This window comes from Malus domestica, chromosome 09, assembly GCF_042453785.1.
Source record: "Malus domestica chromosome 09, GDT2T_hap1".
NCBI lineage: Eukaryota > Viridiplantae > Streptophyta > Magnoliopsida > Rosales > Rosaceae > Malus > Malus domestica.
The window spans coordinates 19,302,206-19,315,637 of record NC_091669.1 but is presented as its reverse complement, the minus strand read 5'-3'; the positions used below and the strand labels follow the sequence as shown (position 1 = coordinate 19,315,637).

At 35.3% G+C, this 13,432-nt stretch overlaps 1 protein-coding gene across 1 annotated transcript; it reads right to left on the bottom strand.

Annotated features, from left to right (window-relative positions):
* Positions 1 to 298: 298 nt before the first annotated feature.
* LOC103443784 (protein JINGUBANG-like) lies at positions 299 to 2,001 on the bottom strand. The gene has a single exon (XM_008382681.4). It carries the CDS (start codon positions 1,796 to 1,798, stop codon positions 416 to 418), a length of 1,383 nt encoding a protein of 460 aa, XP_008380903.1. The 5' UTR covers positions 1,799 to 2,001; the 3' UTR covers positions 299 to 415.
* Between the last annotated feature and the right edge of the window lie 11,431 nt (positions 2,002 to 13,432).

Here is a 13,432-nt window from a genome sequence, read left to right as displayed (position 1 = left end):
TGCATCTAAACTTGGCCGCATTTGTCACAAAAATGTGGTTTCTTTAGAAGAAAAATAACTTCAACTCCCCATTTTTGTTTTCTAACAATTTGAACAACTAGTTTTGGACTTGATAGTACCAAAAAGCGGTCGAAATGTTAGTTGAAATCTTGTATCCTCGTCGAAACTAGATCCTGCTTCTTATCTCAATCTCACTAGGCTTTACTTCGAAATGGGTTGTAATTTGCACACCACTGTTTATTTCTGGCCTTTAAATTGAATAAATTAAAAGAGAATTACATGACAAAGATAAACAGAATGCAGAAATCATTTTCCATTCCAAATCATTCAAAAGACAGTTTTCTAAATTTTTGGGAAAAAATGGAGTTTGCTAATTAAGCAAGATCAAAGCTTACATGTCCTAGCTTATTTGCTCCTACTGAAAATAGTTGCCTTGAAGCTTTTTCTCCACCCATGAAGGTGACAACACAGGGCTTGTCTCACACTCCACAATCTCTCTCTGTGGGTCTTTGGCAGCAGCAGTTTCATCCACCAAGTGTACCTTCTCAGCAGGAAAAACTTTAACCCTCCAAACCTTAAAAGTTTGATCCAAACTTGCACTGTAAACCAACAAACCTTTCACCCTTACCAAATTCTCCGTCTCCAAGGCCACTGCCAAGCATCTCACCGGTCCGTGATGCCCTTCTATCACGGAGAGACATGAGTGGAAGCAGTTCCCTTCCTCTCTTCTCCAAACCCTAATCGTTGCGTCCTCGGAGCCACTGAAAACTAGTTCTCCTAACGCTACCAAGCAAAGGACGGCGAAATGATGACCTTGTAGAAACCCTCCGTGGTTGTACCTCCCGGACATCTTCTCCTTTTCCCAAAAGTTTATTAGCCCGTCTGACGAGCCGGAGTAGAGGAGGGTGGTCGTGGATGACAAGCTCAACGCCAAGGCGTTCACCGGCGAAAGTTGGAACTTGAGAGTCATGGTTAGGATGTGAGAACTTTCACCGAACACCCTTCTCCAAATCTTGACTGAGCCGTCCGAGGAGCAAGTGAACACGCAGCCGTCTTCTTGGTTGATCGCGATTCCATTTATGTGGCCTTCGTGAGCTACAAACGAATCCACGCAGCGCCTTTCGTTGATCTTCCATGCCTTGACTGTTTTGTCCCATGAGCCTGTGTACAAGAGCTTGTCTTCCTTGTTGTAAGCTAGGCAAGAGATGCGATCGTTGTGCTGCTGGCTGCTCTTTTTCGAAAACAGCGAAAACCGGCCTCTTTGAGGAAGCGTTGTGATCTTCTTCGGTCGAAAATTCTCTGCATTCGACGCATTCCATATGCGAATTTTGCAGTCGCCGTGTGCGGTGAATAAGATTTTCCCGGAGGCCAAAATAGCTCGAATTTGACCTGAAGTAGCCTTTATGCAACCGATTTCAGTGCAATCCGGTTGCTTCCAAACATGAATCCGGCTACTCTCCGAGCTCGTGAATATAAAATCTCTTGACAATGTGATCGAGAAAATGTTGCCTTCATGGCGGTGAAGGGAGGCAATGCAGTGGTAAAGAAGGGATTTGGAGGGAGAGGTGCGCACCGGGGAGAGTGTCCACGGTGTCCCAGGGCTCATAGGCCACGGAGGTATTGTTGGTTCGGACGCAGCTACGTCTGGTCTTGCTGCAGAAGCCGAACGAATGTTTTCGGGTTCTGATGAACTTTGTTGCTGGTCACCATCACCAAAAGAAAGTCTCCGAGGTAACTTGATGCTCTTTCGCTCTTCGTCCATGAAGCTCCATAGATTTCTTTCGCCATGAAACTCCATGACATAGTTGAACAAGCAAACAAGAACGGAGTCAGAAATTTTCAATGAAGTACGTGACAGCAGAAAAATGGTACGCAAAATTAAGTTTTTAAAAGGGTGCTTGTTAGAAAAGTGCTTAAACTTACTATGTTAGATTTGGAGTTGGGGAGATTGTTAAATTGTGGAGAAATTGGACAGGGGGCCATTTTATAAGGCTTTCAAGGAATTGAATATGCCTGTATATTATTAATGTATTATATATATATATATATGGTGTATATATACTGATTGGGATAGATTCGTTTCATCACTTTTTTACACAATTTTTTATGGGGCATACACCGTAAGGTATTTCAACGATCTGAACTATCTATCTTTTAAAACACCACTCACAATCATTTAAAACATCATTCAAAGATCATGTCTACCAAGAATCATCCAAATCTAAAAACCATATGGTTGTTGGATTAAGGGTTTAGGGTTCTTTGTAGAAATGTATTTGTTCATTTTCTTCAATACAAATAAATGTCTTAATGGTTTCGGATTTGTTAATTTTTTGCAAGAATTATCTGTGAAGGATATTCTAAAAGATAAGAAGTTCGGATCATTAAAATGCATTAAAGGATGGGCTCCATAAAAACTTGTGTAAAAAAAAGTTGTGTATTATAAATAGTGTCACAAATCCTCCCCATATATATATATATATATATATATATTAGAATTTTTGGTGGATTTTATCGATAATATAAATAGTGTATCAATAACACGTCGATACGTTTATAAATATTGCGACAATCTCTCCTTATATAGAGAACAGTTGTTCTATCTAGAAGAGGAGAACTATACTACAAGTGTCATATGTATGCATGCACAATGTCATCTGTTGGATTCAAGTACTATTTGAGTTCATTTGGACCTTAGAACATAAGATTCAACGTATCTTAAAGTAAGAAATGAAGATATAAAGTGAAAGATTTTTCATCACTAATCCTCTTCTATTTTTAATTAGACAAAATTTGTTTATTTCTTCCTCCAAAATACCTTAAAACAAGTAGTTTAGCCAATCTAATCGTATGTAACGACTTAGGAATTATTGTCTGGAATTTTACTGATTGTGATAGTCAAATTTTTAACTGAAATGACTGTAGGAAATGAATTAATGATGGACCTTTTAAGTCCATCTAACGGAATTATTGATCTAAATAAAAAAGACCCACTAATTTGATGGAGCAACGACAACTAAATATAAAAGCCTCTTCCTACCTCCCCATTTTATTAGCTACAACAATAACTCTTACTTGATGATATGAGGAAATGACAGCTGCCAAACATAATTTTTTTTTTTTAAACAAATGATACTATTTACACTAAAGGTGAGGAAGGTGGCTTAGCCTCATAATAAGTTAACAATAATGTGGTTCTAATTCACATAATCAAACCTAATACCTCTCACTTCAAATTGAATAAGAATACTACTAGATCTTTTCGTTTTTTATTCAAGCAATATTCTATTCTAAATCCATCTAAACTATAAAGAAAGATTCGAACTTGAGTGTAGACTGTAAAGAGAAATACAATATTCTAACCAACGTGCCAAAATCCAAAAAAAAAAGTATATTATATTTTATCACAGACCACATTTTCTTACAAAGAATGAGTTTCAGGTGGGATTTACTCGAAAAAGTGAATCTTTTTTTTTTAACCAAGAGGTGTAGCCAGTACTAAGGAAATGGATACTCTCCGAATCCCTTTCACCAAATTCATCAATTCGGACCTTTGAAATTTAATCAAATGGCTAAAGTTATTATAACTTTTAAAATGAGCTCCTATTTTTAGCTGTTTGATCCAAATTAATGAATTTGGAGAAAAGGTTTCAGAGACCCCAGTAATAAATCTTACTTTCGGCTTCCACGGTTGCCCAAAAGTAATGAAAAAAATGCCACGTAATGCTTCCTTCCTCACAAACCAAAGGGTGGCGGCTGCTGCCACAAACCCATACGGACGGTGGCTGCCATTCAGTTTTAATAGAACTGTTAGGGGGTGTTTGTTTGCCCTCACTAAGTGGGATTGGACTGAACTGGACTAGCTGTTAGTCCAATACTGTGTTTGTTCCATGCTAGGACTAACATTAATGAGACTAAAAGAGACTAGCATGGACAAAACCCTTCACTAAGAAGTCTTAGCGAGACCCCCCAATAACCATGGGACTAGCTAAGACTATCCTCTCTCATCCTCATCATGCTCAACAACCACTCCCGATAGACTCCTCGTCATCTCCGTTCACCTAGATCATAATAAAATATTAATAATTTATATATTAAATAATATAATATTAGAATTTGTTATTATCCAGCTTCTTAGTCCAACACTGCACCAAACGCTTCACTAAGTTAGTCCAGCTTAGTCTAGTCTAAGCCAGTCCAGCTTAGTCCTTGAAGCTAGTCTAGTCCGAGATAGTCCGGCGCAACAAACGCCCCCTTATAGTTTTGGTTGGCCAGCCTGTTTAATTTATGCGTTTAAGCTTTATCTAATATGATAGTTTATGATTGGCTTAGGATGATGCCCCAATGGCATCATTGTTTGCATATAAATTCTTGTTCTGTTAGGATACATGTCTTATATAGGAGAGAGACTTTTATTAAACACATTATCTGTCACCATAGTGTCTCATACCATTAATATTGAAAGAGTTTTATAAACACAAGATTTGGTATTAGTGGCTTTAAATGCCATGATGGCGGAACTCCTCTCACCTAAGTCTACAAATGAGTATGGTTATGAATGATTGTAGACCTCGTTTTATATACTTGATTTGATTATAATGGATAAACTACTATTTTCAAGGTCTATTGAAAGAAGAAGTGAATGAACAAATTGAAGGTAGGGCATGAATAACTCAAGAAGAAAAGTTATCCATTTTAATCTTCCCCAAAATAGAAGAATTAATAGAAAAAGGTTTTCTTCATGTCTAATCCTCTACTAATCCTCTCAAAATGAAAATTCACTCTCATCTGTCCTTTTACCAAACAAGTCATTTGTCCGACATTTTAAGCTACTTGACAATCCTTATTAGTGCACCAAGCAAGGCCTATTTTGAAGCCCAAAATGGAATGCCTAACTAAGCCTAGTCCTATATGAGTTGCAAACAAGGCCCAACTTGAGTTTACCAAGTCATGTTTAGTGTTTTGGTTTTTAATTTAAGTAATGTTAGGTCAACCAATTTTTTAAAATCAAATTTACAAATTAAATTATATGATAGTAGATAATTAGATTATTAATTAAGTGTCAATTAATCTGTTTGTTTCTTATTGGTGACACATCATTTGGTTTAAAAAATTGATCTCCCTAGCATTACTCATTTAATTTTTACTCTATCAAGTAGTTTTTCCACCAAAAGCCATCTGGTTCTAATTTTTAATTATCACTTTTTGTATTATAGATAGAGTACAAGTATGACACACCCTGACCCGGGATGTCCACTGAAACTCCGAATCGAGCTGTGCTGTCCGACACCTAAAAGGTGACGAAGCCATAAAGTATGATGATGTGGAAAAAAAATGTGAATAATTTAAACCTAGGAGTGCCTAAAAACCAGAGTGCGTTGGTGAGCGAGAATGAACCCACTTCACACATGACATTAGAGCATAAGTAAGTACAGTAGAGTAGATTAAGAATCATACCTCGAAAGAAATCTCCAATACTAAGATTTGCCATGAATCCTCGACGATAAGAAAGCTCAACTAATAAAACATGGATGGTGAAAAAAAAACAAGGGTGAGTGGCCCTAGAAATAAAAGTTTTAATAGAAGCCTTCTAAAACGTTATAACCCCTCGATGTAACACATGTATAGTTCTAGAAAATCATATCACATATCAATGTGAAATAAAAAATATATCAACAGTAATTTCATAAATATAGCACGACACAGCAACTCATCAATAATATAAATAATCATGTGCTCAACAATCTAAATTAGCACGCAAGTCGGAGTCACCTAATGTGACATGTACGACTGCACTCATATCTCATCAATCAACGCTAGCACATAAGTTGGAGTCACCTATAGTGACCTGTACAACTTATCCATATCTCGTCAATCAACACTAGTACATAAGTCGGAATCATCTATAGTGACATGTACGACTTATCCATATCTCGTCAATCAATATCCCAATAATATGTCAGCTAGATCCACCTCTTGTGGCTTGTACGGCTGAACACATAGTTCATCACATATCCCTACACACGAGTCGAAACCACCTCTTGTGATCTGTACGACAGGCTGGGTGTAAATAATTACGCTCAAGTGCTACGATCACGTGAAGGCTGTGCGAAGTATCGTAAGTCACCTACGAGTCGGAATCACCTAATATGGTCTGTACAACAGGTTGGCACCTACCTTGAATCTAAGGTGAGCGTGTGGTGCGGGAGGTGAACGATCACGTGAAGGCTAGGCCTTGTCCTCGGACGAGAGCACTAACACCGGGGTGCAGGGTTATGAGCTCTAAATGTATCTAATATGGCATGTACGACTTATAGACAACCTGGACGACCATGTCTGAGTTGCTTAAAACATAAATATAGTCATGCCATCACTCAATCGTTCCAAATAAAATATAATCATAACCATGCATCCCACATTTCACAATATATACTCACGTGAACTTATCTGTGCATCATGCGTTCACCTTTGTATTTTAAAGCATTCACAATAATTATACGCAATAATATACTTATGGACATGCCCTGATGCAATCCAAAACTTAACCATATTGTAGTTCTTCCAAATATATATATATGGATATATATATATATATATCAATAATGTGGCGTAAAACGCACAATCTATAACGCCCTACTCCCGAACTATTAATTGTCGGAAATAATTATCGATGACAAGCTCAACTAAATACTAATTTGACTAACTATTAATACTTACAATTCTTTACTTCAATTTCTCGATCTTTCACACAATGATTTATAACCAACATCCAATTACTAAGTCATGAGGTTAAAATTCACATTTTCCACCAATGTCCCTCACATTGCACAATTTCCCAAACAAGGCTATTGTCTCAATTATTTAGTCTCATTTATGGTATGGCTGCATCGAATGTCTCGTTAGACTGCCTACGTACCCTAAACAGGGATCAAGCCATTCGTAATTCACATTAGTACTTCAAGGCATTCACAATAATTATATGCAATAATCAATTTGTAACCGTTTGTGTGATTATCAATCATATATATATATATATATATATATATATATATATATATATGTACGACAGAAAGGAAAAGACTCACTTACCTTAGGTCCGCGCTATGACTCCCTAGCACGAATATCGAGACGTCACGAACCATCGTCGCCTAAAACAATTATCAAATCACGTCTCAGAGTTCTTACCGATAGAATACATAATTTATATAAAACACATCCCTACGAAATTCAATCCGAAAGATCTGCATCACATAATTCTAATCCGTTACTTCCAAAGATCCACATTATGTTCCTAGAACAACGCCCAAATGTTTTGTTACGATCCAATGGTCGAATCTCCGCCAATTGCCAAAATCAAGTGGCAGTCAACATTTTATTTTATGAACTTACAAATCCAATTCGGGAAGATCCGTACGTCAGATTTCTGATCTGTAAGTTTATGTGATTCTCAAATATTATGTACTATAATGTATCAAAGTTTGGTGATGATCCAACGATCAGATCGTCGATTCACGTATTTACCAAGTAACGTATCTTAATGAATTTAAGTCCAAACGATCAACCTACGTTATACAATTACCAAAACTGAACTCAAAACATCTAATTCGGCCTAAGAATAACATCGACGGTCCCCTGGCCACTCGCTGCCGCACGTGCCACCGCGGGTGGCCATCGGCCACCCCAACTCGCTAGAAAATCCAACTATTTCTAAAAATTACCAAAATTTACAAGAATGAAGATCTCAATGAGTAGAGTAACTTTCATACCTATGACCAAGGCCAAATAGGCCGGGAAGAGCTTCAATTTCATTAAAACTCGTCGGAAACCCTATACTTGGGTGTGCTCGATTCGACCTCCAAACTTGCTCCGACGCCTCCACCACTGCCTGGGCTTTGTTCCTGGGTTTTAGAGGAGTGTTCTAGTGGTGGTAATTGAAGGAGATGGTTTCACAATTGATGGATCCTGAGCAAGGGTCTCACGGCCCCCCCTTCAATGATTTACACCTAAATCCCTTCCAAATTTGGGTGGAAATGGAAGAGGGGAGGTCAAGGGATGATTTCCAGGTGAAGAATGGGTGACTTTCGTTGGAAAAAGTGGTGGAATCTAGTCGGAATTAGAACCGAGTCGAAACTGGTTTTGCTATGGGTGCAAGGGTCAGCTGGGTTGGGTGTTCCACACCTCCCTCCTTTCCCTCCTGGTTCTTCTCTCCCATTTGTCACTCTCTCTCTCCTTATTTCCTGATTGGGCAGCGCCCATCTTCTTTCTCTCCCTCTCCTTCGCTGCCATCAGGCAGCCTTCTTCCTTTTCTTCCTTTCTTTGTTTTTCCTCTTCTTTCCCTTAATTTTTCTAACCACCTTCAATAATAAAAAAAAAACAATAACTATAAGAAATGAATAGAATAATAAATAACAACCCTTACCAACGTACTTTCAAATTTATAGTTCCGTACAACTTCTTTCGTAGTTCCTAATTCAATTTTTTGCATGCGTCTACCCATTCACACCGCCAAGTACTTTCGAAATAAGGTAAGGTAATAGTTCATACGCGTCATGAGCTAGCAATCAACGAAAATCAATACCCTCACCTCTAGGGTATTTTGGTGAATTCACATTTTAAGATTTATAAAATCGTAAAATTAGGGACAGGTTATCACAAGTATGTGGTACAAAGAAAAAAAATGAACAAGGGTAAGGAATGATGGTGGATGAAATGTGTATAGAATGATGCACAAAATGAAAACTAAAAAACCAAAAACAAATGTTAAGACGTTTTCGCTTTCAATTCTAGGTTTTATTTTCATACAATCTTATGATTTCCCATGTCTCCTGCCCCCATTATTAAACCGCAGGAACTATGATATATTCCACTAGTCATTGAAAGGTACAAAATCAAATCTTTATGATCTGTTTGGTATTCTATTTGAATATAACTTTTTAAACTAAAAAATACTTTTTATGTTTTAAGTGTTAAAAACTTGTTTGGTTGGATTCTTTTTAAAAACTGGAGTAAAAACTAACTTAAGAATTAACGTGTTTCTTAAAAACACCGGAAGTGTGTTTTTAGAGTTTTTAAATTTAAAGCTCACTCATTCTCTCTTCCCTTTCCTCTCACACCTAATCTCCTCTTGTATCTCTATCATCTCTCTCACTCCTCCAATTTTCTCTCATTCGATCCTCTCTTATTTCCTCTCCTCACTCTCCTCTGATCCATTCTCCTATTTCTTTCTCATCTCTCTCTCTCTCATTCTCTCTTCTCTTCTTCTTTGACCTCTTTCCTCTTCCTCTCTGTTGAATTTAGAAATTCCCATTGTAGGATGATTTTTTTTTTCTTTACAAACAATTGTGAATTTCATACCAAACAAGTTTTTTAATTTTAAAAAACTTGTTCTTGAGAGATGTTCTTAAAAAATATTTTGCAAAATGATGAATTTTTTTTTAATAAGAATACCAAACAGCCCTTAGCTTTTCGTTTGACTCTTCGTATTTGGCCGTTCACTGCAATTATGATAAAAGAACTAACGACATAGATTTTTCATATATAAGAATCTTGTTCACCAAAAAAAAACAAGAATCTTTATGGGCCACTGATTCGCTGTATAGGAACTAGGCCTGGCAATTCCTGACACGACCCGATAACCCGACACGACACGACACGAAATTAACAGGTGTTCGAGTCGACACGATAACGAAACGGGTCGTTATCGGGTAACCCGATAAGCACCTGTTAAGATAACGGGTTTGTTCGGGTATACACGTGGGTAACACGATACACGATAAGCAGAATATTAATTTAATAATTTATAACCCTAAAAAAATACTATAATAATTATATATATATATTAATTTAACAATTTTATACCCCTAAAAACTATAATAATTATACATACAAAATAAATAGATTTAAATCTACTTAATAAATAAATACATATATACACACACACACACACCATTGAACTTCATGGGATACGAATTATACGAAACTAATTTCAACGATCCAACCGTCAAACATGTTTGTATATACTTCGAGATCGCATACATCAAAAATTGCAAAAAACAAACATTCAGAGATCAAGTAACGGGACAAAACTTTTCGACGGTTATAAACAAAAAATCACGATTTAACGATCATTTTAACTCTGATTTTGATGATTTTTTACAAACACACTCCTTGACCCTATATGAATACAATGATTGAATTCGATCTTCAATTTAAAATATTTACACTAGTGGATACCATAAAATCTTATGTTATACTTAATAAAAGTATGAATAAACTCTTAAGTATTAGTGAATCTATTGTTTTGATGGGACACTCATTCTACAAAACTAGTTTCAATGATCCAACCGTCAAACATGTTTGTATATACTTCGAGATCGCATACGCTAAAAATTGCAAAAAACAAACATTCAGAGATCAAGTAACGGGACAAAAGTTTTCGACGGTTATAAACGAAAAATCACGATTTAACGGTTATTTTAACTCCGATTTTGATGATTTTTGACAACTACACTCCTTGACCCTATATGAATACAAGTAATGAATTCGATCTTCAATTTAAAATATTTACACTAGTGGATACCACAAAATCTTATGTTATACTTAATAAAAGTATGAATAAACTATTAAGTATTAGTGAATCTATTGTTTTGATGGGATACTCATTCTACGAAACTAGTTTCAAAGATCCAACCGTCAAACATGTTTGTATATACTTCGAGATCGCATACGTCAAAAATTGTAAAAAATAAACATTCAGAGATCAAGTAACGGGACAAAACTTTTCGACGGTTATAAACGAAAAATCATGATTTAACGGTCATTTTAACTCCGATTTTGATGATTTTTTACAACCCCACTCCTTGACCCTATATGAATACAATGATTGAATTCGATCTTCAATTTAAAATATTTACACTAGTAGATACCACAAAATCTTATGTTATACTTAATAAAAGTATGAAAAAACTCTTAAGTATTACTGAATCTATTGTTTTGATGGCATACTCATTCTACAAAACTAGTTTCAATGATCCAACCGTCAAACATGTTTGTATATACTTCGAGATCGCATACGCCAAAAATTGCAAAAAACAAACATTCAGAGATCAAGTAACAGGACAAAAGTTTTCAACGGTTATAAACGAAAAATCACGATTTAACGGTTATTTTAACTCCGATTTTGATGATTTTTGACAACTACACTCCTTGACCCTATATGAATACAAGTAATGAATTCGATCTTCAATTTAAAATATTTACACTAGTGGATACCACAAAATCTTATGTTATACTTAATAAAAGTATGAATAAACTATTAAGTATTAGTGAATCTATTGTTTTGATGGGATACTCATTCTACGAAACTAGTTTTAAAGATCCAACCGTCAAACATGTTTGTATATACTTCGAGATCGCATACGTCAAAAATTACAAAAAACAAACATTCAGAGATCAGTTAACGGGACAAAACTTTTCGACGGTTATAAACGAAAAATCACGATTTAACGGTCATTTTAACTCCGATTTTGATGATTTTTTACAACCACACTCCTTGATCATATATGAATACAACGATTGAATTCGATCTTCAATTTAAAATATTTACACTAGTGGATACCACAAAATCTTATATTATACTTAATAAAAGTATGAATAAACAATTAAGTATTAGTGAATCTATTGTTTTGATGAGATACTCATTCTACGAAACTAGTTTCAATGATCCAACCGTCAAACATGTTTATATATACTTTGAGATCGCATACGCCAAAAAGTGAAAAAAACAAACATTCAGAGATCAAGTAACGGGACAAAAGTTTTCGACGGTTATAAACGAAAAATCACGATTTAACGGTCATTTTAACTTCGATTTTGATGATTTTTTACAACTACACTCCTTGACCCTATATGAATACAATGATTGAATTCGATCTTCAATTTAAAATATTTACACTAGTGGATACCACAAAATCTTATGTTATACTTAATAAAAGTATGAATAAACTCTTAAGTATTAGTGAATCTATTGTTTTGATGGGATACTCATTCTACGAAACTAGTTTCAATGATCCAACCGTCAAACATGTTTGTATATATTTCGAGATCGCATACGCCAAAAATTGCAAAAAACAAACATTTAGAGAGCAAGTAACGGGACAAAACTTTTCGACAGTTATAAACGAAAAATCACGATTTAACGGTTAATTTAACTCCGATTTTGATGATTTTTTACAACTACACTCCTTGACCTTATATGAATACAATGATTGAATTCGATCTTCAATTTAAAATATTTACACTAGTGGATACCACAAAATCTTATGTTTATACTTAATAAAAGTATGGTATAGTACTATTGTTTTATTTTTTTTCATAATTATTTTGGTAAACTTCTCATAATTTGAATGATTTTTAATGTTTGGTTTTTCTATGCTTAGTTTATGCAGAAGAGAGTTATGACGTGGAAAACCTTACTGAAAACATCATCAACATAACTCTTGAAGGCAATAGATCAAGCCAAAGTTCCAATGCAATTTCATGATGATCGATGTAAATCGAGGATTTTGTAAATTGAGGTTTAAACTTTTGAGAAAGATTTCACAACCTTGAAAACAAAAACTGTTTCATTTTGCATATCCTTGCACATTTAAAATTTGTAATAGATTAGTAGTGTATGTATTTTTTTTTATTAGGCTCTTATTTTCGAGTGTAGATGTAGTACTTAAACGACAAATGTATTTTAATGTTTTGAAGTAATATTTATGTGGTAATGTGTGGTATGTGCAAATTTAAGAAAAAATATATATTTTTCTTAACGGGTCATAACGGGTCATAACGGGTCGGGTCACTTTACCCGTTGGGTAAAGTGACACGACCTGTTAAGGACCCGTTAAGATAACGGGTGTGACACGACACGACCCGTTAAGATAACAGGTATTACACGAAAACGACACGAACACGACTGACACGACCCGTTTGCCAGGCCTAATAGGAACCTGGTATAAAAGAGAACTATGGCAGATATTTTTCGCGCATGGATGTTACATATTCTATCCCAGGTTATCTACGGTTGTAATAGTTTAAATTTTTTGAGCATAAAAATGTAATTTACTCGAAATTTTTTGTACTCTTCAATCTCAATTTATCTATTGAAAGATATTTTAAGTTCGAATATTTATTTATTAATATTGTATATATTTATTAAAAGAGATTAGAAGTTCGAATTTGGACAAAGAAATATTGCCTCTAACTCAAAACACAATGCATGCTGGTGCAGCAGGTCATATGCATAATGCATGTCATGTGCACAGAGAGACCTACTATTTTTTTTTTTTGCCAAATAAATGATATAATAAGGTAATGGTATCCACACATAGCTTTTTACATCTCACACGCTTCTCTTAATTTTCAGCTGTTGGCTTGAATGAATTGA

Excerpts from the sequence above, each read along its gene's own strand:
- LOC103443784 (XM_008382681.4), bottom strand. The coding sequence starts at position 1,798 with ATGGAGTTTCATGGCGAAAGAAATCTATGGAGCTTCATGGACGAAGAG.